The following is a 27906-nucleotide window of genomic DNA, read 5'->3' on the forward strand; positions in this document are numbered from 1 at the left end:
AATTACTAGAGGCAACAATAATAATCAAAAGGTGATTATTATTCATTAAACATATTAATTTATGTGTCATTTCCATCATACGTTGGGTTCATTTTTAAGCCAGCAATACAGTCATTTTTAAACAATAGTTAAATAAAAACTACCCAGCAGGATGGGCAAACATTTAACACAATTGTTGGGTGTGTCCATTTTCAACACAGCTTGTTTTTTTTTTTAACCCGGCCCATTTTAGAGTGTAAACTCAAATATATTGTTTCAAACCTTTATGTAAAGGATGTTTAGCACAATGTTAATGCTGCTCATTTTCTAAAGCATGGCATCATCCACTTATTTTTATGCACATTTTGGGATAAGCGCTGGATGGAAACGCTCAATTGAGGCGGATCATTCTTTTTATCCTATAAGATTATGGAAACGCATAAATCCCTTGATGCCCAACAAAAAGCATATGACTGCCTCAACAGAAGATGTGATTGGATAACCGGACTAACCAGCGAACCAATGGCATCGCAGCATCTCAACTGTTGGTTTGGTCATTTATGTTTGTCACCGCAATGGTTGGGTTTAATTATAATGAGTGTCTCTCTCACGAGTGTGTTCCCAAACACCAACATCCCCAACGCAAGGGAACATGACAGCGTTTAGTGTTTCGCCGGACGCTGTGAGACGGCACTCATTAATGACGGAGGGGAAAAGACACACAGCAGCTTACAGTTTTATTGCTGATATTTTGCGCCAATTTCACGATTTTGTTCTCTTTAGTACATGTGATGGAAACGCTGGTTAATGCGATATTCTAATTTTGTATATGTTAAATTCGTAACTTTTGATGAAAACAGCTATAGTGGTGTCAAAACTGGTCTTATTCACACCATATAGGCAATATATATATATAGCCTACTGTAAAAAATATTCAGGACGCAATTGAAAATTTTCTAGTGACTGATCACATCTAAATTTTCCAGTTGGCCAAATTGAATTTCTGTGAATTGAAGCAATTTAGATGTGATCACTCACTAAAACATTTTCAATTGCCGCCTGAATAATATATATATATTTTTTTACAGTATATATATATATATATATATATATATATATATATATATATATATATATATATATATATATATATATATATATATATATATATACTTTCATAATTTCAAGTATTTTTTAGAAGGTTTGTAATATAGCACACTGATCATTTTTATCATTCTTTTATGGTCTTTTTTGTCCTAGGCTTTGGCGGCCCCTGGTCCCTTTCCACTTTCATTGTGTGCTAAACTGCTAAAGTTCATGGCAGAAAAGGTGAAAAATGGTTTTTACAAGACATTTAATAAGAGTTTTCATGTTCAGAAGTCAGGCAGGATAACTAAATTGTGATTTGATAATTCAGCATGACCGTAAAAAAAACATTGTGTGAACCTGTGTCCTTTTAATTATCCAAAACTGGCATTCATTAAAAGACTGGAATCGTCTAATACACGGGTGATCATTTCATCATCGAACACTCTAAAAAATGCTGGGCTGTTTTAACTTAAATCTGGATCAAATGTGGACAAACCCAACATAAACATTTTTAAATTAAAATTTTAAACCCAATGGTTGAGTTTGTTCATATGACCCAAATTTGGTTTTAAACATCTCAGCATTTTTTAACATATACCGCTGGGTTAAATTTGATAATTAAACGTTTAACCCAATTGTTGTGTTTGTCCATATTTGACCCAGCATTAAAACAATTAATTAAAGTTTATTCAAAAATGCATTAACATTAATGAAGCTAAAAATAAGATTTTTATGAATTGGAATACTTTTTCCCAAAAAAGTGTCCCAGTCATCCTGAGTTCACCCACAGAAATTTAGTTTAAATTTGCAAAATCAATCTGCCATTTCATATACAAAACATAAAGAGTTAAGAAATGTGAACACACAGACACACGCTGGAAGTTTCAGGAAGAATGCTGGGAACAGAACGAGTGATCCAGTTTCCACGTCTTACAGCGGACTGCGCGCCTAGGGTTCAATCCACCCGGATCATTCTCCTGGATTTCATGGCGCTTCCTCCTCCTGCCCTTTAGTTACATTGTATCTCCCTTACTGAAAGGAGCGAGGGATCTAGGACTCAACTCAAGGGAGAAAATGAATGAATATACGTGAAAATGTACGCGCCGAGATGTTGGATTTATCGTCTGGGAGTTTAAGAAAGACGCATTCGAAGAAAGCTGTGAGATTTCGACCCTGCGATGCCAGTTTCAGGGCAGTGTTTGCATTTCTGAACGGGATCTTTAGGAGTGTGATGGCTGCTGGCCTTCCCTTTCTCTAGTTGCTGGATGTGTTGGGAAGTGCACCGCTTTGGGATCATTTTTGGAATTCTGCACACAAATCCAGAGGCTTTTCCATCTTCCTCTATGGAATGTACATAAGTATTCTCTGGATAGGGGTTCGCGTGTGGGGTAAGTGTCGCTGGGATTAGTGCATTTCTTTTGTGTGTGTATGTATGTGTGTGTGTGTGTGTGGGTAGGGGGTGGTGTTTTATTGGTGCAGATGGAGACTGGAGGTGCTTTAGCCCGTTAGCTTAGCTTGGTTGTCATGGCTCACACATGCTTTGACCATCTTAGAGAGTAATTTCCTTAAGAGCAACGCGGACCAATGCGCTCGAGCAACGCGTTAGGCGCGGCGAATCGAACAATCGAGTCCCGGCTCACTCGATTACTCGAAAACGGAGCTCGGCAAAAATAAACGGGTTGCTAGTCCATAAACACACCGACAGTGCTTTAAACGGCTGTGGCTTGTTTATGCTGGAGTTGCAGTTCTCGAGTCAGCTCTGAATGTCAAAAGATGTTTGTGCGCGCGCGCGCGCGTGTGTGTGAGAGAGAGCGAGCGAGCGAGCGAGTATCAGCAGATTTGCAAAGAATCACTGCTTTAAACTCCAGTACTCCATATAACACAACCTTCAACAGTCACATGTCTTTCTCACACATTAACAAAAGGGTACCATGTCATTACAATGGCTTTTAGACATCGTATCATGATTATAGGATGGTTTCTGGACACAAACCATAATAGTACCATGTTTTTGGACAAGTGGTGTTCTCTGAAGTATCTTCGATTACAGTGCAAATTCCACGGCATAAATCAGTACTGTGGAATTAAAGGGATAGTTCACCCAAAAATGAAAATGTTGTCATCTGTTACTCGCCCAAACCTGTGAGTTTCTTTCTTCTGCTGAGCACAAAAGATATGGTAAAGAATGTTGTAACCATTGACTTCAATAGTATTTATATTTCTTCCTCTGGAGTCAGAATATTGGCAAACTGTTTGATTGCCAATATTCTTTAAAATATCTTCTTTTGAGTTAACTATCCTTTTAACGTTTCACACCATATTTCTCTTATCTGCTTAATTTTCCCACTGATTCTAAATAATTGTATAAATTCTTCTAGTTTTACCAGTGTGGATTGAGATTGTGTTCGCTCTATGATGTGGATTATTAGCTCTTTAAAGGCACAATATGTAAAAACTTTGGATTAAAATATCAAAAAATAAGTGTTGTATATTTTGTTGTCTTGTGTACTTACATTATTCCAAATGTTTCCAAGAAAGGTTAAATCCAGAGAAATAAGCAATTTTAACCTGAACACAGACCGTGCGTGCGTGTGTCACCTATCAATTACAGTCACACCTGCGTTACCCTCGATTTCTGGTTTCATTTTTTGTAGAAACCATGGAAGCACCAAAAACGCTTTAATATAAGAGATTTTTTTATTAATTATAGACACTGTTTGGATCATTAATGGACAGAAAACCAATCATTGTTCTCCAGTTCAACACAGTTAGTCTTAATGTTTAAATCTGGTGTTCTTGGTTTACCGCGAGTACCATGTTTTACCATGCCTAATATCGATCTCGCTCACTGCAGTGTGAACAAGTGTCTCATAGTAGTGCTGAGCGAACACACAGGGTAGTATAATAACATCACTAACACACTCAAATGTGTGTAATATGATAAAACAGAACCGCGTTATCCAACATACACATGAGCGGAAGAAGCGGAAGCGCTCGTATGCGGCAGAATAAAAGGCCCGCCTAATCCTGGCGTCATCAAGATACACCTTTGTTTTGAATAAGCAGAGAAAAATTACAAACTTATTTTTTACTCATCTAGTTTCCATGCATCTCCTTTAAATGTCCAGTGAGTTTAATTTCCTAAAAGTCTTAATTTGGCTCTCAATGCTAACAAAAATTGTGCTGGTGTATGTTTTCCTGACATTGTTGGACATTGCCCATGTTGTACCATTGCATGATGGTTGCGTATTACCACCATAGCACCCCATGTCATGTAAATACCTTGCTATGGTGATATAATCTAGGTTTCTGCACTTCATGTACTAGCTAGGGAAACCTATTGTACACTATTCTGTGTGTGTGTGTGTGTGTGTGTGTGTGTGTGTGTGCGTGTGTGTGTGTGTGTGTGTGTGTGTGTGTGTGTGTGTGTGTGAATGGTACTGAAATGTGTTTGCCCTTTTGTATTGTTTAAAGAATTAGCACAGATATCAAATAAAGACAAGCAGGGAAACCATAATGAATAGCATATGGGAAATAATCAAAACCCAGACTTTATTTGGTCTGAGAAAGCAGTGTTGGAGCAGACACCTGCTGACATCCTCCAGATAAGATGAAGACGTTTCCTTGTTCAGAAAATTGTTTGAGTCTGAACTTGGGTTTTACATTTAGTATTTAATTTACAGTTTCCTCCTTTCTGGTAACCGATTATGTTAATCGCTGATATGGCGCGGTTTTATTAGCCACGCATCATCTAAAGGTTCTAGATCTTAAAGGTTCTGTCAGGCGCTTCATTTATAATGACACTTCTGATTGGATTTAATGGATTTAGTTTGAATTAATTCATTAAGTTTCATTCATTTGTTATTTTTTTGACTACATTTTATTAATGAAACTACTTGTAAAAATACTTTATTACAAAAAAAAACTGTTGAACATGAAAGGATTATGCAATAATTTAAGACTTTCTCCTTGTATATCGTAATATCTTCTCGTTTTTGGCATACAGGGTTCTTTAAAATGGAGTTGAGAACTCATTTGAGTTTCCAGTGCAGTACTGTGATAATATTGCACAGCGCTGGTATAGAGAGCTGCAGCCGTGACATCAAAACCCAAAAGACTACTTTTAAAAGTGTTCCCTTGAGAATTTCCTAAAGGTTAATCCATAAAAGATTGCAATCTTGTTCCTAAATGACAACGATTCGCCTGTCTATTACACCACACCACACTGGAACTGGAACATTCAAACCTAGACCTAGAGAGCAAATGTCATGTATAGGTATGAAAACCCTCATAGTTTCATTATTTCTGTTATATTCATATCACAGAAGAACGGGGATAAGAGTTTATCGTGTGGATACAAACACTGATGTCTACGGTAGTGATCAAATAGAGGAAATCACCTCTTGAAAGTAGCTTGACACAATAAAGATTGTTTTATTACATTGTTACACCAGTAGGTGGAGACACGTGGCTGTTAAAAACGTCCTTGAATCATTCATTAAAGAGATTCGTTAAAAAAACACTGATTCATCCACTAATAAAACAAGTCTTTATGAATGAGTCATTGAATCATTCACTCGAGATTTTTTCAAAAGCGCTGATTCATCCAGTGATGAAACAAGTGAAGTTTTTAGGAGTGAGTCATTGAATCATTCACTCAATCCATAAAAAAAATACTCAGATTAATTAAATATTTTAAATGGAGTGCAGTAATGAACATTTTATCAGAAATTCTAGAAAATTACACGTTAATTCTGTTGATGCTTTTGAAAAGCAATTTTTCATAACTCACCTGTTTGTACTTAATAAACCAATAAAAACATTTGGCACGAGGTCACAGCGTTTGGGTTTGCGCGCTCACAAGGTTTGCAAAAAATAAACACTCGAGGTTAGAGCCAGGGCAGACGACCGTATGAAGCGTCATTCCGCATAAGATGCGCTTACATTTGGAAATATTACATCTTCATTTCAGTGGAAACGCATAAGGTGTTGATCATCTTTCTTTATTATTGCTAGCTCTACCTCGAGCTAAAGCGGCGTCGCTTCGGAGCTGTCATTTTCTTAAATGAGAATATAAAACATTTCATTCACAATGTTTAAAATGAGCTTCTAACGCTAGACAAATGCCTTTATTTTCAACACGATCACCTTGTACCCAAACCATTTCGAAACTAAGGAGCCATTTGTCCTCCGATTACAAACAAGCTCCTCGGTGGCGCGTTTCGCGCTGTAAAAAAGTGACGTGAGTGGAAGGGAGGCGGCGAGACAGTGTGTGTGTGTGTGTGTGAGAGCGGCAGAGAGAGATCATAGAGAGATGCGACAGAGTTGTGAGATAGCAGGCGCGGCTCGCGGCTGTTATTTCGAAAAGCGCAGCATATTTTGAAATAATCAGTTAACCGGTTTCAACCGGCTAATGAGGCTCGGTGGTCGGTCAAGAAAATGTTTAGTTTTCGCCATCCCTAATGAACATAGACATTGAATCTGCAATAGCATTTAAAAAGGAAAGAAAATATCAAATGTCATGTTATTTGGTTTAGTTGCCTGTTCAGAATCGTGGGAGAATCATGATCTCTGTTTGAAAAGAAAAAAATTAGATTCTCAATTTATCCAGAATCGTGCAGCTCTAGTCTGTGATGAACACAAGCTGACGATGCTTGGACGTTTTGTTCCACTGTGTGAATTGCACACACCTGTCAAAAACGGTGTCAAAAATTTTGAAGCTGTTATGTTTATTTAAAAAATGTTGGTATGTTTTTAATAAGTGTCTAAAGTGACTAGATAAAACGTTTGTGTTGGGAGCTACTACTGGAACCACTAATACACTCTTTCAGGTGTGAAACAGTTTGGATAGTTGTTAATATGAGATTTATGAAGCATTATTTATGAGTTTTTTAAGTATAATAATACATGAGTAGCTCTCTGTGACTTTCATTTTTAAAAAGTAGCTCTCGAATGATAAAAGGTTGGCGACCCCTGGTCTAAAGTGAATAGATAAGAATGTTTGAGTTGGGAGTGTGTGTAATTTACGCCGTGGAACAAAACATGACAGTGATGTTTCACACACAGCTTCTTTTACTCTTCGCTGTAAAACCCACAGGAGAACCTGGAGGAAACCACCGGCGGCTTTGACGTCACGACTGCGGCGCTCTATTAGATGCTATTTCTAAGTGTGTATAAATATTCTGTGACACCATGTCCCAAAAGAATATCGCAATATTATGAATGCAGTCGAATATGTGACATTTCACATCATCTGCTTTCAATACGATCTGCTTTTATCAGTAATAATGCTGTCGAGTCCTCGTGTGGAGAGGAGTTGGCAGTCAGCCGCAGGGCGAATCTATTTCCTGTATCTCAGACAGATTTCTTTCTGTCTTTTAGCCGTTCAGTGTTTATAGAGTTGAGTTTTGTCTGCAGGCCAGAGCGAGATGTTTACTCTCTATACTTTCTGCTAAAATCCTCTTGGTCTAGACAGCTGTTTTTCAGTCTGTATCGCGTCGAGCGCCACGCTTTGATATTGAAAGCTCTCTGATCCGGTGTCAAGATAGTCCAAGGGAAATCAATAGGTCCGAGCCGGTGGGAGCGTACAGCTGGGATGGAGATGTACTGCTGTAGCTCTCGCTGTAATGTTTGTGAATGCTTAGAAAGATCCATACGCTCATTATGAATTTACTGTTGTCACCGCTCAAGCTACGCACATCACTCAGTTCAGCGTTCGATCTTTATTGTGCGTTACAAGTGGACCGTTATGCTCTTTGGTGAGATGATTGTGCCTGATCTTTCTAATGCAGATGAATGCTATTGAAGCCACTGTGGTGTCAAAAGGGCGGATTTCTTTATTTGTATTTTTTATTGATAAAATTAGTCAATATTGTGGGGTTTTTATTGCGCTGCTCATTTGGCGTTACGTTTCCTAAAGACATCTTGTCATGTTTCATTAGTATAAGATTATAAAGGTATTATAATAGCTTGATAGAGCCACAGTCACTTACAAACCAACATTTATTCAGACACCTTCAACATTTCTCACACGATCACAGTTTATTCACTATAGTTTAGAAAATGGTTAAAAAAAATATGACAAGAACTCAGAACAAATTCATCTTGATAATGTCAGATAACTTTGATAGAAAGGTGTGTAACGGATTACAGTCAACCAATCAGCTGTTCAATTTACACAATTAGATAATACCAATGTCGGTCAACCAATGACCAGGCAATGCTTCATTTTGTTCAGTCTGTGGTGTCAAAGGTCACATTAGCAATTCAAGAAAAAACACTTCAGCAAAACATGCTCAGCTCAGTGTCTGAATCATTTTATGCCCAAATTGTCATAAATTTGACTGGTAGTCCACTGTATTTTTGGGTATAATGTGTTACTTTATTTTGCTGTCCTCACTTACATAAATGAACTATAGTGTAATGCACACACTATTGAAAAATTATATTTTGTGAATGAATCATTTTTGGTTTGACAAACAGATGTGCACCATTTTAGATGTTTAAAATATTTTCGGGTGTGTTCACACTTGTAGTTCGGTTGGTTTGGTTCGTTTGGTCCGGACCAAAAAACAAAAACAAAACATATAGTCCTGGTCCGCTTACCGTTCACACTGGCATTTTTAACAGCGAACCTAAAGTTACCGAACCAAAGGCTCAGGGAGACGCTCACAACCTGATTGGTCGGCTTATATGACGCAGGAGCTCGCTTACCGAACATGCAAAACAACGCTGTGTACTGATTACACACGGTCATTTTATGCGTGTACATGTGGCATTATTTTTACCCGCTGAGAACTCATGAAGAGCTCATAAAATGTTCAAAACATTCAAAACAGCAGCAGGATTTCCTCCGTTGTGCAGAAAAGAGACGGCCGTTCTGTCGTCTGTACCTGCTAATAATGGCCAACAGGTCCTTTGATGAGAAGAGCCAGGTTTGCTTTTTGTGTGTTTTTTCTAGGATTTTCGAAACATGCTCGTCAGACCAAATATTGATGAGGCTCTTCCTCGTTGCTCTACGTTTGCCCTCTAACGTTAATGTTATTCCTTTTGGATAACGTACACCAATCTTTCCGTGTCGTCAAATCAGCTGACTGTGCGTCGCATCTTGTGACATTAGGTCCTGTTTTTGGTCCGTTTACATGTCTTTGGTCCGTGTTGCGTTCATATGTCAATCGAACCGCACCAGAGTTGGTTTGGAAGCTGACCGAGACCCTTCCTTTTGGCGCTCTCTGTCCGCTTGTTTGGTGCGCACCAGGGTTCAGATGGCAGCGTTCACATATGTTCAAATGAACCGCACTAACCGAGCAATCACACCAGGGTTCGTTTTAATCGAACCAAACATGACAAGTGTGAACGCACCCTTACTCAAATATAGCTATTTATTACTCTTACTGTAGAAATGATCAGATATCATATGTCCCTGTGTACATTTAGTTAAAAACTGAGGAAAGCATACACTGTAAAAAACAAATCAGACCCCAAAAGAACATTTTCTAGTGACTGATCACATCTAAATTTTTAGTTGCCCAAATTGAATTTCTGTGAATGTATGCAATTTGGCCGACTAAAATGTTTTGATGTGATCAGTCACTAGAACACATTTTTTAACAGTGTGCCTTTTAGATCTTGAATTTACTTGGCAACAACTGGACTTTGCCCAATATGATCGTTCCCTAAGCTGATTTTCGTCATTTTACAGCAGAAACATATCAAAATGCATATCATGCATTTTCAAAAGGCTGAAAAATATTAGGATTCACGATCCCAAAAAGGCTTATTCGGTAATGGCACGTTTAAAAGAGAAGTGGATTGAATGATCTGTACATCTCAGCTGCAGATGTTACACACTGACCCGTTTAAGTGTGTGTTCCTGCAGGTCAGCTCCAGATGTTACACACTTACCCGTTTGAGTGTGTGTTCCTGCAGGTCAGCTGCAGATGTTACACACTGACCCGTTTGAGTGTGTGTTCCTGCAGGACGGCCGCAGATGTTACACACTGACCCGTTTGAGTGTGTGTTCCTGCAGGACGGCCGCAGATGTTACACACTGACCCGTTTGAGTGTGTGTTCCTGCAGGACGGCTGCAGATGTTACACACTGACCCGTTTGAGTGTGTGTTCCTGCAGGACAGCCGCAGATGTTACACACTGACCCGTTTGAGTGTGTGTTCCTGCAGGTCAGCCGCAGATGTTACACACTGACCCGTTTGAGTGTGTGTTCCTGCAGGACAGCCGCAGATGTTACACACTGACCCGTTTGAGTGTGTGTTCCTGCAGGTCAGCCGCAGATGTTACACACTGACCCGTTTGAGTGTGTGTTCCTGCAGGACAGCTGCAGATGTTACACACTGACCCGTTTGAGTGTGTGTTCCTGCAGGACAGCTGCAGATGTTACACACTGACCCGTTTGAGTGTGTGTTCCTGCAGGACAGCTGCAGATGTTACACACTGACCCGTTTGAGTGTGTGTTCCTGCAGGTCAGCTGCAGATGTTACACACTGACCCGTTTGAGTGTGTGTTCCTGCAGGACAGCTCTAGATGTTACACACTGACCCGTTTGAGTGTGTGTTCCTGCAGGACAGCTGCAGATGTTACACACTGACCCGTTTGAGTGTGTGTTCCTGCAGGTCAGCTCCAGATGTTACACACTGACCCGTTTGAGTGTGTGTTCCTGCAGGACAGCTGCAGATGTTACACACTGACCCGTTTGAGTGTGTGTTCCTGCAGGACAGCTGCAGATGTTACACACTGACCCGTTTGAGTGTGTGTTCCTGCAGGACGGCCGCAGATGTTACACACTGACCCGTTTGAGTGTGTGTTCCTGCAGGACGGCTGCAGATGTTACACACTGACCCGTTTGAGTGTGTGTTCCTGCAGGACAGCTGCAGATGTTACACACTGACCCGTTTGAGTGTGTGTTCCTGCAGGACGGCCGCAGATGTTACACACTGACCCGTTTGAGTGTGTGTTCCTGCAGGTCAGCTCCAGATGTTACACACTGACCCGTTTGAGTGTGTGTTCCTGCAGGACAGCTGCAGATGTTACACACTGACCCGTTTGAGTGTGTGTTCCTGCAGGACAGCTGCAGATGTTACACACTGACCCGTTTGAGTGTGTGTTCCTGCAGGACAGCTGCAGATGTTACACACTGACCCGTTTGAGTGTGTGTTCCTGCAGGACAGCTGCAGATGTTACACACTGACCCGTTTGAGTGTGTGTTCCTGCAGGACAGCTGCAGATGTTACACACTGACCCGTTTGAGTGTGTGTTCCTGCAGGACAGCCGCAGATGTTACACACTGACCCGTTTGAGTGTGTGTTCCTGCAGGTCGGCTGCAGATGTTACACACTGACCCGTTTGAGTGTGTGTTCCTGCAGGTCAGCCGCAGATGTTACACACTGACCCGTTTGAGTGTGTGTTCCTGCAGGTCAGCCGCAGATGTTACACACTGACCCGTTTGAGTGTGTGTTCCTGCAGGTCAGCCGCAGATGTTACACACTGACCCGTTTGAGTGTGTGTTCCTGCAGGACAGCTGCAGATGTTACACACTGACCCGTTTGAGTGTGTGTTCCTGCAGGACAGCTGCAGATGTTACACACTGACCCGTTTGAGTGTGTGTTCCTGCAGGTCAGCCGCAGATGTTACACACTGACCCGTTTGAGTGTGTGTTCCTGCAGGTCAGCCGCAGATGTTACACACTGACCCGTTTGAGTGTGTGTTCCTGCAGGTCAGCCGCAGATGTTACACACTGACCCGTTTGAGTGTGTGTTCCTGCAGGTCAGCCGCAGATGTTACACACTGACCCGTTTGAGTGTGTGTTCCTGCAGGACAGCCGCAGATGTTACACACTGACCCGTTTGAGTGTGTGTTCCTGCAGGACAGCTGCAGATGTTACACACTGACCCGTTTGAGTGTGTGTTCCTGCAGGACAGCTGCAGATGTTACACACTGACCCGTTTGAGTGTGTGTTCCTGCAGGACAGCTGCAGATGTTACACACTGACCCGTTTGAGTGTGTGTTCCTGCAGGACAGCTGCAGTCTTTAAAAGGAAGAACAACCATCTGGGATTATGAAGCGCCTGTGATCAATATGAGATTTTGCGTCTTGTTCTTGATTGGTTATTGTCCTTTTACAAGACATAGTTACAGGGAATCAGGTTATAGTAGAAAACAAATCTTTATTTAAACGGCAACACCGTTTTCATCCTTATCTCCTCAGTATCCATGGTAATTACACTTAGGAAAGAACTTTTTCAAATCTAGGATTTAGGAGGTTTGTGTAATACTAGATTCAAGAAATCAAGAAGCTATTATGTTTTAGTGTGATGTGGTATCTGACAGGGCCCAACGCTTAGGAATTCTACTGGCCCGACCACAAAAAAGTAATCAATAAAATTGTCTTTATTGTTTTTGACCCATAACTTTAATAAATAAGGTTGTGTATTATGACGCCAAAAACAACTCGCCTTACTCATATTGTTCAAATATTGTTGAAGAGAAGTAAACTGTCAGTATTAAAATGAGAACAAATAATCAAATTACGAGCTGTAGAACAAACACACAAATAAAATAAACACTGCTTTTATTTTTTTTCATTTTCATCTTTTTCATTTCTAAAAAAAAAAAAATCATAAAATCTAACAGTAATTTTTCAGGTAGAGAAAATGAATAATCAAATATAAAATAGCACTGTATAAATTAAATATAGATGAATCATTATTAAAGTCAAAAGCAGTCAAGGGTTTTCTTTGTCTTGTTGTTTGATTGACATTAAAACAAAGACAGAAGCTGGAATATATTAGGCTGCTGTCCCTTTAAGGGTGAATGCACAGATCCAATATACTGATACACACGTGTTTTATTTCTTAATTGTTTGTTCACTTGAGATAGACTATGGCCCTGTTTACACCTGGTATTAAGATGTGTTTTCAAATCACAAGCAGACCCGTTTACACCTGGTGTTTTAATCCGTCTCTTTTGTCCTATTTCAACCCCTTCTGTCCCGAGGAGAGGGTCTATGGTGAGAGAACATTGTGCTGGTACGTTTTTCATTTTCAAACCAAACTTGGGTCTCCAGCCGTCAAAGTTTAAATCCCGTCTGGCTCGCGCTCTTCCCATAATGTTCCCGCATTAGGTCAGTAGACGGAGAGAAGACGGTCTTTTGTGGCTGTTTAAACACATTCGACCACATGAGCGTCTACACTACGAAAGCAATCCGGTCCAATGTGTTTTCCACTACCTCTGGAAGAGGTCGGAAGTGGACAAGGTCATAACGCTTTAGACCCGTTTACACCTGTATTTAGAGCAATCCACTTGTGATCTGATCGATCAAAACACATCTTAATACCAGTGTGAACAGGGCCAATGATACTTGGCATTTTTTGACGTAATTATGTGTGAATATGTCCATTCAAGCGCAAGGAGACATGAAAGAGAACTCCGCATTCACACACTTTCTTAGTGTGTGCTTCGGATGTGTGATCAAAAACAAATCAATCAAACTGTGTTCTCTTTTGTGTCATCTTGCTCTTGAATATGTATCTTGTCAAGCCTCAAAAAATGTGCAAGTAATAAACTGCCTGATCGGGCAGTCCTTACTGTCGAGCCCTGCTGCTACAGTTTTCTTTTTAAATCATTTCATTATGTCTGTTGGCGAAGTTTAGACATCTTGTAGTGTTTTCATGTATTTATTAAATAAACAAAACAAAAGAATAATTTATAAGAGTACAATAAGTTATCAAGTTTTCCTGTAAACAAACTTATGATATGCATATTCATATATACATACATCTCATTGTTTGGTGTAATGAAAGAAACACTTTTATTAGAGGATTGACCATTGAAGTAAAACATAAGTATTCTTCTAAGTATCTATTTCTAAATTGATCAACTCATAGTAGGAAGTTATTAGGCACTGAAGCTAGAAGCACAATCGATTGGTGCCAGGTGCCTGATGGGGGAATTACAGTGTCTCAAATGTTATCGCTCACATTCAATGCAACTATTTGGCTTTTGTGATCATCAGAGACTTGTGAAAACCTATATGGAAGTAAATGAAAGACTAATATAAGCTCCAGCTTATTGAACAAAGCCCTCCGCTCGCTGAACTCATCTGCAGTTAAGCTTGGCGAAGCATTTCAAATGTGGATAGAGTAACATGAGTTAATCAGATGCTTACAGATCTAGCGTGAGCGGTTCTTCTCCAGCCCGTGATGTGTGTGTGAGCTGCTCTGAGCCCCTTGGCATTGCAGGACAAATGCTGCAGACTTAAGTGTTAATTATTTACACTGTCAGAGGTCAGAGTGCGTGCTCCCTTGACTTGTGTTAGCTTATTTGGCCGTCCCCCTGCTAAGCAGAGATGACCTGTGGAAAAGAATGGCCGCCGTAATTAGTTCACAGACATCAGGCTCTGAAAGCAGCCCAATATCAGCGGACACGTGCTCTTCTTAAGCACATAATACAGGTCAAAATGCTCACAATTTCACAGATCAGTTTTCTGTTTAGAAGGGAATGTCTTTGCAAAAATGTCACCATTGTCATCTAAACTTTGCTCATTGTTCAGTGTAACGTTATGCTTTGTGTGTATTAGGGATGAAACGGTATGGAAATTTAACATCACGGTTATAGTGACCCAATTTATCACGGTTATCAATATTATCACGCTTTTGTTCAAATGACATAGTGTTCAAAAAGAACCCATGCACACGCTGAAAACATTTCTACAAGTTGAAAATGAACAAACAACAAATAAATCAAGCTGCTCGTATGCACTTTTTTAAAGCAAGATTCTGTTCTGTGGGATTTCCTTCCTTTTTTTATATTGGCCGTCATCACTAGCACCACATAATGCATAAATAATAATTTGGTGTAAATATAATCTCTAATATTATATTCATAAATATGTTAAAGCAATATTCTCATCAGTGTCCTATATCAGCTATGACACATTTAAATATAACATATTTTGTGTATGAGCCCAAAACAGTATCCCAGTAAAATAAATCATCCATATTTTCATATGACAGTTTATTTTATTAATTATTAATTATTATTTTTATTTTATTATTTTTTATTAAACATCAAAAATCCAAAAGGTGTGCATTATACCGACAACTAGATGAACACTTTACAGTCCGTTTTATACAAACTCGCACACCAATGTTGCATGTAACTTTCGAGACAGTCCCTAAATTTGAGAATCTCGAACGTCAAGCCAACTTTATGCCAGTCATATCAGATGTGCTCTACCTCTGCGGTGTTAGTTGTAAACTATTTTCGCTGCTGAAATAGAACAAAAACCTTTAACCACCGTATGCTGAATGAATTTCCTGTGTACATCGCGGCACATTCATCTCTGCTTTGAGGGCAGATTACAGTGAGTGAAAGCGCGCTCTGAACAAAACTCCAAAATTAATTTTCCCTTAGGACTTTTGTAAAAGCCAAAATATGGCCACACCTCAGATTTCAGAAGATCTCCTGGTGCTGTCACTGCCTTCTGTCATTTCTTCTCATTCAGAAAACAGCGTTGCGTCACGTGCTGCACGCGCCTGCACCAGACTGGACAGGATTTACTGTGACTTTTCCAAATCGTGATATTCACTTGACGGGTTTAATGATATTTAAATTTTAAACGATATTAAACCGTCAGTGCATTTTACCGTGGTTTATCATGAAACCGGTAATCTGTTATTGTTGACATAGACGTTTTACAGTATTGGTCAAGTGATGATAGGTTTTTCAATGGACAATGCAGGATATCTAGAGAGCTGACTTACTATTGACCAATAAATAAGACAAAAATCTTTATTATTGGTTTTCATGACTGTTGGCAGATTTTGGAACTGGCAAAAGAAGGAAATTTCACTCCGTAATCTAAGGCTCAGTTTACGCTGGTATTGAGATGCGTTTTGGTTGATTGGACCACGAGTGGATAGAGATGCACGGATCTGATACTCCGTAACTGTATTGGCTCCGATCCACCATTATTTGCCGGATCGGGTATCGGTCAGACAACTATCTAATATGTTACTCCCTTCGAAAAAAGATGCACTATACATTTCCAATGAATATAATTTCTTAGTATATAGGCCCTATTTCTATAAATATATTAGCTTGGTTTTCATGAATGTATTTTGCACTCAACTTTTGCTGCTGAATTATCCACTAATCTATGTGTAGTATATTTGTTATAGATTGTGATAATATATATATATGTATATGTGTGTGTGTGTGTGTGTGTGTGTGTGTGTGTATATATATATATATATATATATGAAGATGAAAACGTACCAGCACAATGTTCTCTCACCACTCCTGGTTTCTAACACACACTCACAGCGTTCGGCTGGTCTTGTGTCTGTCAGAGCAGAAACTAAAGCTGATGTGATGTGTTTTTCAGTTGTATCTGTGCATGTTCTTATGTAAATTGCGGCAACTTATTTTGTCCATTAGATCGAAAGATCTGAAAGCCAATTCATTTGGCTTTACAACCCTCCCCTCGGTTGAAAGTGGACAAAAGAGACGGATTAAACCACCAGGTGTAAACGGGAATGTGTCAGCCTCGCCCACGTGTGATCCGATCGACCAAAACGCATCTTAATACCAGCTGTAAAAAGGGCCTAAAATGACCAAATGTTGATTGATTGATTGATTGATTAGCCAAATGCCATAGTAACAGAAATTATTCAATAAATGATGTAATATTGTTTGCACTTAATTTTATAGTACATGCACTTACAGTGTACTAACCCAAGAAAGTACTGAGCAATATAAGCTAACAACATAGTAGGGCTGTGCGATTAATCGTAATTGATTTTTGATGTTGGCTTCCAATGATTATGAAAACAAGATAATTGAGAGAAAGCAATTATTGTGCCACTGCCACATTCAGCGGTGCGCTTCTGTTCCTCCCCAAGCCAAACTTAACATCCAAATCAGCCAAAAAAGAGTGCTGTGAAATATAGTCTACTGTTGCTAAACTGCGGGATGTGTTTGACATTAAACAGTGTTTTTAAAACCGCATTAAGAGATACACTGTGCCGAGACGCGCATATTAAAAAATACTGTGGGTTAATTGTGTCTAAAAGGTTGAATAGCCTACGCCTAAAAATGTCAAAATGCTGTTTTGGTAAGTATCCTCATAAACAGTCAGTTATGTCTAAAGTGAATGTAAAGGTTTTAAAAAGAAAATGTGTGTGTAACAGTATGTTAGATCTGTGCATTCACTCTTAAAGTGACAGCAGCCTAATATTACTGATTCAGTTTGTCATTAATGTTAATCAAACACCCCCCCTCTCCCTGATAAAATCACTCACTGCTCTTGACTGAATAACTTGTGTAGATTTAATAAGGATTAATCTAAATTTAGTGTACACAATGAAGACCATGGAGTGTTTTTACATTTGATTGCTTTATTCAGTTTTCGTCGTAGGCTATTACTAATCTGAAAACCACTGTTAGTGCATCTTCCTGATGTGTATTTGTCGGTTTTGTTTGTAATAAGTTTCTCAGATTGCTGACTGTTTACTGTTTTGAGGATCTTTTACTTTGGCTACATTAGTTAACCTAGTATTATTTTTTGCATAAGTAGCCTATTGATCATTTTGCTTATTGAAAATGACTCCTATCATGAAATAAGACTTTGATCATATCACCCACCAATAATCATGTTAAATAATGATTTCAATATCGAACAAAATAATCTTAATAATGATTTTGCTGTAATTGAGCAGCCCGAGTACATGGACCGCACACGGGTTAAGGTTAGGTTTATGGTTGGTTATAACTCCGTTATGACTATAATCAGTACTTTGTGTGCACATGCATACCAGAACTGTAAAATAAAGTACTACTGAAATTAAGAGAATGATGTAAAAATGTGTCCCAGAAAATAGTGGCATTAAAAAAACACGCCTTTCTGTTGAGTTTGTCGAATTTAACATGGAAGAGATTGATCGCATCTGTTTAGGACATCTCATGCTTATTCATTTTATAAACTCTTAAAGAAGATTCAGGAAATCTGTTTGCTAACCAACTATTTTGTATTTGCTCTTGTGTGAAATTGTATTTGTCTTGCTCTTTGCTCTTCTGTAAACCCCTTGTTTAGTGCTGCATATTCATTCCTTACCAATTCATTTTCAGAGTACAATTTCAAGACAGATAATCCCTCTTTGTATGTCTCTCCTCTAGGGCAAAATGTGGGCGACTGGGAAGTTGACATCGATACGCTGAGGCTACTGTTCTCCTTCTCCCCACACCCTGGCAGTCTGAGAATTCAGACGTTACTGTGACAAATCTGGGCCGCTGGCACTAAAATGTCCCTAAGTGGTGGCACTGCAGGCGGGAAAGGTGTGGACTCACATGCGGTGGACACTTACGACAGCGGTGATGAGTGGGATATTGGGGTTGGAAATCTGATTATCGACCTTGACGCTGACCTAGAGAAGGACAAACTCGAGATGTCTGGCACCAAGGACGGAGGGGGAATGGCAGCTCCACCTAGCGCAGTAGCGGCTCTGCCAGACAATATCAAGTTCGTTAGCCCCGTGAGCGCCCCTCAGGGCAAAGAGAGCAAATCCAAATCCAAACGCAACAAAAATTCTAAAGACAATAGCAAGTCTCCAGCTGCAGATGGAGCAAAAAAGGACCATCAGGGACGGACCCAAGGGGAGGTTACCGGCGCGACAGGTAGTTCAGGAGGCGGAAATGCCACTACGGGCAAGGGTGGCGAGAAAGGCGCCAAAGCCTCGCGCGGTGTGCCCAACAGCAAAAAGGAAAAGGAAGTATCGGGTGGGAAAAACAAGAAAGATAAAAGCGAAAGTGCACCAGTTGCAGTCGTGGCAATTGAGAAGGAGATAGTTGCAAGCGCTCAGGCGTTTGGAAGCACACGCAACGCTCCCTTTGACAATACACAGAACGCAGACATGGCTGTGACAGAGCAGCTTGGGAATAACGCTCTGGAAACTGTTGGGATTGTCTCTCCGTTAGCTATTAAATCCGAGCCAGAGGAGCTTGACGGGGAATGCAGAGCATTGAAGAAGATGAAGAATGAAAAGGTAAGCGCGGGATGGCCCGCTTGTGTATTTGAGCCATTTAGCAGCTTCTGCAAATTGTGTTATTGAAGTATTGATAGCTTGAGTCAATATTAACGACCTAAAGTCGTTTCCTCTGCGGATTCCTCACATCCTGTTTTTGGCATTGTGTGTGTGCTTTTTGAATGACATTTTTGATCAGGACCAGATTCGAAATTGCATTACCCGAGTAAGATAATCATGGTGTTTCAGCCATTAGGCCGTCATTGAATTATTTGTGTAAAACATATGGGTGATTCTATCATTTCAGCTACATTTGGTGTCCATAGTCATAATTGTTTTTCAGTTTTTTTTAAATGGTTATATTTTTTATGATTGTTTACTGAAACACATGTTATTGTCATGAATCACAATAAGTTACAGGCCATAATAATATAATTTTCTGTAAAAAGTGTCATATATAGTTGTAAATCATGTTTTGTGTAATCCATTTTTATTTATTTTTTTACTTCTTTTTCTTTTGGTAATATTTCATTTATTGTATTTCTAAAAGCCCCAAATAGCCATATTCCTAATTGTACAACATGTTTAAAAACAACTTTTATCTTATAAAAATGTGTCCGTAAATCGTGCGTCATCTCTGTTACCGTGCCATACTTTGCCGTTAAATCGGGGGAATTATCTCCCACAACTATGTAAGATACAGGAAATTATTTCACTGTCCCTCACTGATAATATCTGAAGCGGTGTGTGCGCTCTCTGAGAGAATATTAAAATCGAAATAGTTCTTTTGTAAACGTCAAAATTGTAACCACAATATCAAAATGAAAATAGAATTGATCTCTGATCACACAGTGGGTTGTTTAAGTCTTTTAATCATGATCTTCTCATTTATGCCAACAAGTAGAGTTAAAATGGTCAGTCCTGTTACCGTCTAACTCTGTTGCCAATGTTATTTCTACAGATTGCCTAATTTGTCTGCAACAGAGTTGACTAACAATACTATAAAGAAATGACTTTTTCAGTAACTTGTGTTTGGCAAGCACTAAATTATTATTAAAATTCAGTATGTACTGGAAAGAATTTCAGTTTTTTTCCCCTTAATGCTTTCGAAATGCCAAATGTATCTCCAATGATAGAATCACTCATATATTCAAGCATTTACAGTATTATGCTAAAAATATCACATTACAAATGTGTTTGGCTCGATTTGTTCCACTCTTTGTATAGAGGGAAGTTTAGGACTGGTTTGGCTGTTAATCCCAGGAGCCAAAGATGTGTTTGTGGGGGAGGGTTGGGAAAAATCTCAGACCCTGGAACCCACTGGCCTAAACTTACGGTGGGGGAAGGGTTGGGAGATGGTCATTTATCTGCATGCATACAAGCTTTTAATCAGAACAGCTTCTGTGCTTCTGTGCATCATTAAAATCGGGAAGGAAATTCCAATAAAAGCTTCAAATCCAGTGTGTGATCTTAAGCAGAGACGTGATGCCAGTGTTTGTAACTTGTACACTGGTCTTTTATCTGTGGAAACAGTAATGGCTTCCACCGTGTTAAACATAATGATGTAACTTTTAGCAAGTACATGCCGTTCGGCTAAAAGAACAAATGCAGATTCATGTCATATTCATTTCAGGATTATGTTTGCTACCAACATTGAAACTCCAGTCCCCATTAAGAGCGTATACCCTGTGTCTTCTGGAGATGATTTAAAGCCCATTTTAAGGCTCTAAAAGCAAATGCTGTAAATCAAAGCCAAATCCTTTTCTTTCCCCAGATTTCCACAGTGCACAATCTTCTTGGAAACACCAGTTCAAAAGAGATTTTGTTGCTTCCCCCATAACTTGGGTCAAGTAGATATTATGCAATTTAAAGATTTAAAGCTTGAAGTAAGAATGCAGTGTATTCTTGCATGAGCAGTTTTTTTTTTTGCAGTTTATGTTGTAGCAGCTAATTGTGCATTGATATTTATTGTAATTTAAATTCCTGTAGGCCAATTTTTCTTAGAAGAGGCAACACCTTTTAGTTTTGGGTCCAATTCTCACTATTAACTTTCTTATCATGCATATTACTAGGATGTTGGCTGTTTATTAGTACTTATCAAGCACATATTAATGCATTATTCTGCATTACCTTAATCCTAAACTTAACCACTACCTTACTAACTATTAATAAGCAGTAAATAGGAGTTTATTGAGGCAAAGGTCATTGTTAATAGTAGGGCTGGGTACTATTGACACAAATTTCATGATTCAATATCGATTATTTTGGATGTATATCAGATAAAGTACATGGCAAATTTTCTAAAGGAAAAAAAATCTCCCAACTAATGCTGTAAACTGTAACATTGAAGATTAAAATGAGCTGATTTGTATGCAAGGACTTAAATTCCACTCTATAATAATATAAAAACATCAATATACAATAAAAACAATATAATACTAACTTTAGTTTTCTTGAAATATAAACATTTAAATGGTGGCTGTCATAAAAACCTGAAGGATTTATTCAAACTTGCATTAAATATTGAAGAACATTTAAAAATTTTAATGAATATGGTGCACATATTTAACAAAATTTATTTTCCAGCTGATTATCGAGTTTATGACCACTGACTGTGGTTTTTCTGAGGTAAATGTGACATTACGTGACTGTTTCATTGACGGCTTTCCATGATTAAAACGGTTACGTGAGACATGATACAGATTTCTGTAAGTTGTACTGTATCTTTTAACACACCTTCAGATGCTCATTTAAATGTTAATTTGGCGCTGTAACTGGTATTAAAGCGAAGGAGATGATCAGGTTAAACTAAAGCGATCTGTCACGCCACATTAAACAGCGCCAGAATTTTTTAATTTTTTATTTCATAATAAAAATGGACATAATTTGAAATCTGAGACTTTTATATAAAAAGTAGCAAAGCACAAATTTATTGCAATACAGGATGCGGACGGGAGAGGCTCCGTTCATTCATTAACTGAAAACAGGATGACTGATCAATCAACAATCAATATTGGTTTGTAAAAAATAATTGATTAAAATTGAGAAATCAGTATTTATTTGAGTTGGCCCCTAAACTAAAGTGATGCATTTATTATATCTCATACATTCAATATATTTTATAACCTATTGACTGATTAATAGATTGTTTTTGCTGTATGCAACACGGTTTCCTTTAGAGCATTTCAAATGATTTAAGCTCTTGATGCGGCATGCTTGAGGGAACTGATTAAAAAATACAAGGTGGCTCAGAAATCTCAGCAATTAGAGCAATGGCAGATTTGAGAAACAAAGGCATTTGGTGGTGTGTTGTACACGGCGACTGCGAGTATGTCTGGATGGGTGTTGAAGCCAGCAGCAAGGGTGGGGGAAGGGAGAGCACTGCTAATTCAGCTCATGAAAGGCTTGAGCAGTGAGAGCAGCTGTCCTCCATTGTCAGCCAGCAAATTTCCAGCATGCCTCATTTCACCTCTCGATGTGAGCAGAGAGAAAGCTAGAGGGCAGAACAGAGGGGGATAAACAAACAGAGGCCGATAAATGAGGGAAGGAATGAATAAATGAGAGAACTGTTGAATGCCTCAAGTTGCCGCAGTGCTTCCACAAATGGAGGTTGCAGAGATTGTGTGTTAAATGCCAGCGGTGAAGTCTGCTTGTAGCTTTGCGAGGGGTTGGAAGGTGCTCTGCTCGGATCTGCTGAGGGGAAAAAAAGGCCACTCGAGGGCCAGAGGAAAGAGAAGAGGGAACAAATGACCTGGCTAAATGAAAGAGGGGGAGGGGGGTTGCTTTGTAAGTGGATGAAGTCTTTAACTTCCTACACACTAAGGAGGTTGTCAGCGCTCACAGTTCCACTGAGGCAAAGAAGAAATCAGGACTTCTTCACAATTCACTTAGCACTGCTGGAAACACAAAGTATTAATTGGGTCACGCTACCACCATGATGAGCAATGTTGTGTTGCTCGTAAATTTAATTAATTTGAAGGGTTAGTTCACGCAAAAATGTCTTTTGAACAAACTCAATCACTTTATATTATGTACACATTTAATTTAGGCTTTTATTCTGAAACAAGTGGTCAACGCACATTAGAGCTGGACGATTCTGGATAAATTGAGAATCACAATTTGTTCGTTTAAAATAGAGATCGTGAGTCTTCTGAGAAGTACTGACAGGATGTTAAATAAAATTATTATTATTTTTTAAATCAGGTTGAGTGATTGATTCAATGACTCGCTCATAAAGACTTCACTCGTTTCATTACTAGAGGAATCAGTGTTTTTGAATTAATCTCTTGACTGAATGATATGATCTGAATGTTCGCTGTAATCGTATTTGTCAAAGGATTAAAAGAAATTGACCAGAATCGCTGTCATTTAGGGATAAGATCATGTGGGTGTTTGAATCGAGATTGCCAACTTTTAACGATTAATCGTGTGGGTCTAATGCACATACAGAGCTAATCAAATATGGTTAATTGAAGCTCAAGTTTTCATTCTTGCTTTTTGAGTTTGTTACATAGACTTTCAATAAGGAGACGTTTAGGGCTGTCACGATTTCTCCATTAAATTTAAATCCATTTAAAGTATCATTGGTTGCAATTTGTCAATGTCAACTAACTGGCAAAAAACAGGAAGTGGCTCTTCCACAGACGAGAATTCATGAACCGCATTATTAGGCCGTTTTCTAAGGCTCCACAATGTATTAAAACAACGTGCTGCACATGCTACGGATTATGCAAAGTTTTCTTCAAAATGTGTAGCCAATGGCTGCAAGTTTTCCAACGTCATTCTGTACCGTTAGTCGTTCAAATGTTCAGATCGCATGCCTTAAATAGACTACACCGCATCCCATTTCATAATATCCGACTTAAACAGTCAGCCAGAGTAGGTTTAGTGTGTGTCAAAATATATGCTGTATGTCAAAAGATTTTGGGTCAATTTTTTTATTACCACAACAAATACCTGATAATGTAGCACAGTGCTATTGAATTCACAAAGACTGCGATTCAATTAAATAAGAAAATGCCCTGCGGGTTTAATATAGATGCGCTTTAATTATTTACATGCATGTAGCTTATGTGCATCTCAGAGAACTGTTGACTGGATCACTACATGAACTGTTGTCATTTTACATGCGTGGAGCAGGTCATGTTTTTTAACAGTGTTGATATGATTACTTTATTTGATCCAAAAAATTGCCTCATTATGGATGTATGTATTTTACACCATTTGAAAGGCTATTGTTTGCTTAGCTCTATTTTTTTATTACCACAAAAATTATTGATTAATCGTCAAAATAATCGACCGATTATTCTATTACCAAAATAATCGTTTTTATATTACGATTATAAATATTATATTATATGTATTTTAAATGATTTTTTTTGCTATTGTTCGCTTGGGTCTTTTTTTTATTTATTGCCATAATAAAAAAACTTGATTAATCGTCAGAATAATCGACTGATTACTCGATTAAAAATAACTGTTAGTGAATTTTTTTGGTTGAACTTTAAGGAATGTACCATATGAAATATGACTAAGAAAATAAGTGTTAGAAAAATTAACTAACACTTAACTCATCTTTTGCTCATCTTTGCTAACTCAACTGGCAAAAGCAATCGGAACATTTTAAAAATGGGTGGAAATGATCCACAATTCAATGTCCATTATCCAATATCAATACAGATAAATGCAGAACACAAATATCAGCCAATAAGCAATATGGTTCCAATTTTATGCAAGGGGTTGAAAACAATATTAGCCTGAATCACACATCATCAGTTCATCATCCCTTAATAATTTGGAATACAGCGCATTAAGACACACTAAACCTACTCTGGCTGACAGTTTAGGGTGGATATGATGAGCTGGGATGCGGTGTAGTCTATTTAGGGTGTGTGGTCTGATCATTTGAACGGCTCTCTCTCACAGGACAGAATGAGTGGTAACTTGCAGAGATTGGCTGTAATTTTTGTAGAAAATGTAGCATAATCCGTAGCATGTGCAGCATGTTGTTTTGCTGAAATGAAAGATTATTTTGCCTTCTCCTTTAGCAAAAACAGCTGTTGTATGAAGTAACCCAGTGTTGTGGGGGTGGGCATTGGACCATCATGAGTCGCTTTACAATGGCCGTTCTTTCATTTTGACAAGCACAATGCTTTAAGCCCTTGGGGCTGCTATGAAAAGTGGAACATTATTGTTTGATCAAGAAAATCACAAGATCTCATTCTTGTAATGCAGAATGTGTAAAGAGCTGCCATTCAAGGTTGCTTAGTCTTGTGGTGTGTTTAACATCTTTGTGCTCTGGCATTGTGTGTCGAGTTACTCTGGCTCTAATGAGGTTAGTGTCACTGGAAAGATCCTTTTAAGAAGATTAGAGGGTATTGTTAAAGATTTCGGCGACAGAATGATTGAGGATTTCTTTGTGCAGGAGACAATCCAGGCTGTATTGGCTCTGAATGTTGCATGAAATTTCAGGGTGATACAACAGTCTTGATAATCGTGAAAAGATGGCTCGATCTCGATTCAAACACCCACATGATCTGATTCCTAAATGACAGCGATTCGGCTCTATGTCTATTAAACCTTTGAAAAATATAATCTCAGCGAACATTGATGTGTGTTCTGATCCAGAGAGAGCCGTTTTAACCACACAGTTTCATTATTTATCATGTCTTACAATGATTCATATCATCACAGAAGTACTGGGATAAGAGTTTATCCTGTGGATACTAGGGATGTAACAATACAGTTAGTCCACGGTTCAATACACACCTCAGTTTTTAACCACGGTTTTCGGTTCGGTTTTTTGCTATTCTATTCTTAAGCCACAGGAACAGCAGGATGTTAAAGGGGTAAAAAGACTCGTTCTTTATTTTACTTAAAATAATTGAAAAACCTTACTTAAACGTAGAACTTTACTTTTAAAACAACCCTTGTACACATTCCTAGTGTATTGTATAATACAGATTACATAAAGATTTACACTGGCAGCTCAGAGCTGTACAGTAGCATTTAAGCGGAAATTGAATGAATAAATGTAAAAATAAAACACTACATAGACTTCACTATAAAATATACATTGATTCTTAAATACTGTATTAGTTTTTCAGGCAAGAGCATTGATAGGTTTTCTCTATCATGTGTTGTTGTATTAACATTAAAGGGATAGTTAACTCAAAAATGAAACCTCCGTCATCAAGAAATGAATACAGGTTTGGAAAAATATTATAGTAAGTAAATAATTACATAATTTTAGAGGTCAACTGTCCCTTTAAGCACAGCGTGTTCTGTTCACTGGGCTGCGCTGCTGTCAATTTAAGACCTGTGTGCATCTAATGACACCGATTTTACTTTCACTTTAGACATAACCGACTGTGTTTATGTAAACCTTGTGTGTATTTGACAGTATTAATGCAGGAATACACCTACTTAGTCCAGTAATCACGTGTTTGACAGGCGTTTATTGCGCACGCTGTAAAAGCGCATTTTAAAAACGTGGATACGCACGCAAATGATATGTTTAACGGCAAGGCTTTAAAACGCAGGCAAATAATGAACTTTCGTGATTGTGAATAACTATAGTGTTTTGTGAGTATAACTCTAGCACTAACGTGTGAAGTGAATGTATGTCGCATTGTTCAGTATATTGGGATGGATGCAAATTATAGAATTTATAGAACATTTTTTTATTAAATGTAAAACCAAAAAAGCCGCAATTCACAAGCACAGTATTGAACCGTGAATTACGTACGAACGGTTCAAAATTATATTGAGTATTGTGACATCCCTAGTGGATACAAACACTGATGTCTACGGTAGTGATCAAATAGAGGAAATCATCTTTTGAAAGTAACTTGGCTCTTCAAATAAAGTTTTTTTGATTACATTGTCACACCAGTAGGTGGAGACACGTGACTGTTAAACATGTCATTGAATCCTTCATTCAAGAGATTCGTTCAAAAACACTGATTCATCAACAAGGGAAGTCTTTCAGTGAGTCACTGAATCATTCACTCAACCCGATTTAAAAAATAAATCATATTAATTAAATATTTTTAAAAAGACTGCAGCAATTGACACTTTGTCTAGAAAACTACATGTTATTTGGTTTTCTGAATCGGAATTGTGGTAGAATCATGACCTCTGTCTATTTTAAACAAAATATTTCATTTTATCCGGTTCCATGAGTCTCTCTCTCTCTCTCTCTCTCTCTCTCTCTCTCTCTCTCTCTCTCTCTCCTCTCTCTCTCTCTCTCTCTTCTCTCTCTCTCTCTCTCTCTCTCTCTCTCTCTCTCTCTCTCTCTCTCTCTCTCTCTCTCTCTCTCTCTCTCTCTCTCTCTCTCTTCTCGCTCGCTCGTGGAGTCTCTTGTATGTCACTGGCCCTACTACAAACTACATATCAACTAACTCAATTATAGACCAATATAAAAATTTCGACCAATACTGAATTTCTCCTTCCTCAAAGTGGAAGCTGTTCATCTGTTAAAAAAGAAACGCTTTTATTTCTCTTTGGGGATTTGCTGTGTGCCGAATTGTGCCTTTGTTCAAATGTTTTCCCTCTCTCACATTCATCTGCTGTTTATTTCACTATTTCACACCCTCCCGTCATGGGAGCCCCTGAATGAATCGAGCAGTTCAGCAACACTAAAGCTGCCTCGCTTCTGAAGGGTTGTGTGTGTGTGTTTTATTTTCTCAGTCTGTCTCAGCTACTCATTACATCATGTAATGCTATGGATGTTTTATGTGGAGAGAACGTGCTGTGCGATATGTTTTGCTGCTTCAGGGGTGCAAAGAGCACATGTGAGATGAA

At 38.6% G+C, this 27906-nt stretch overlaps 1 protein-coding gene across 2 annotated transcripts in view; it reads left to right on the forward strand.

Moving 5' to 3' along the window:
- Nucleotides 1-2073: 2073 nt before the first annotated feature.
- The window catches only part of znf609b (zinc finger protein 609b), an 82452-nt gene continuing 56619 nt past the window's right edge, over nt 2074-27906 (forward strand). For both annotated transcript variants that reach the window (XM_067453649.1, XM_067453566.1), the window contains exons 1-2: nt 2074-2456; nt 18257-19122. In XM_067453649.1, coding sequence (XP_067309750.1) covers nt 18382-19122 — 741 coding nt within the window. In that variant the 5' untranslated portion in view covers nt 2074-2456; nt 18257-18381. The remainder of the gene's footprint in view (nt 2457-18256; nt 19123-27906) is intronic.

The sequence above is a fragment of the Pseudorasbora parva genome, chromosome 1 (assembly GCF_024679245.1).
Source record: "Pseudorasbora parva isolate DD20220531a chromosome 1, ASM2467924v1, whole genome shotgun sequence".
Lineage (NCBI taxonomy): Eukaryota > Metazoa > Chordata > Actinopteri > Cypriniformes > Gobionidae > Pseudorasbora > Pseudorasbora parva.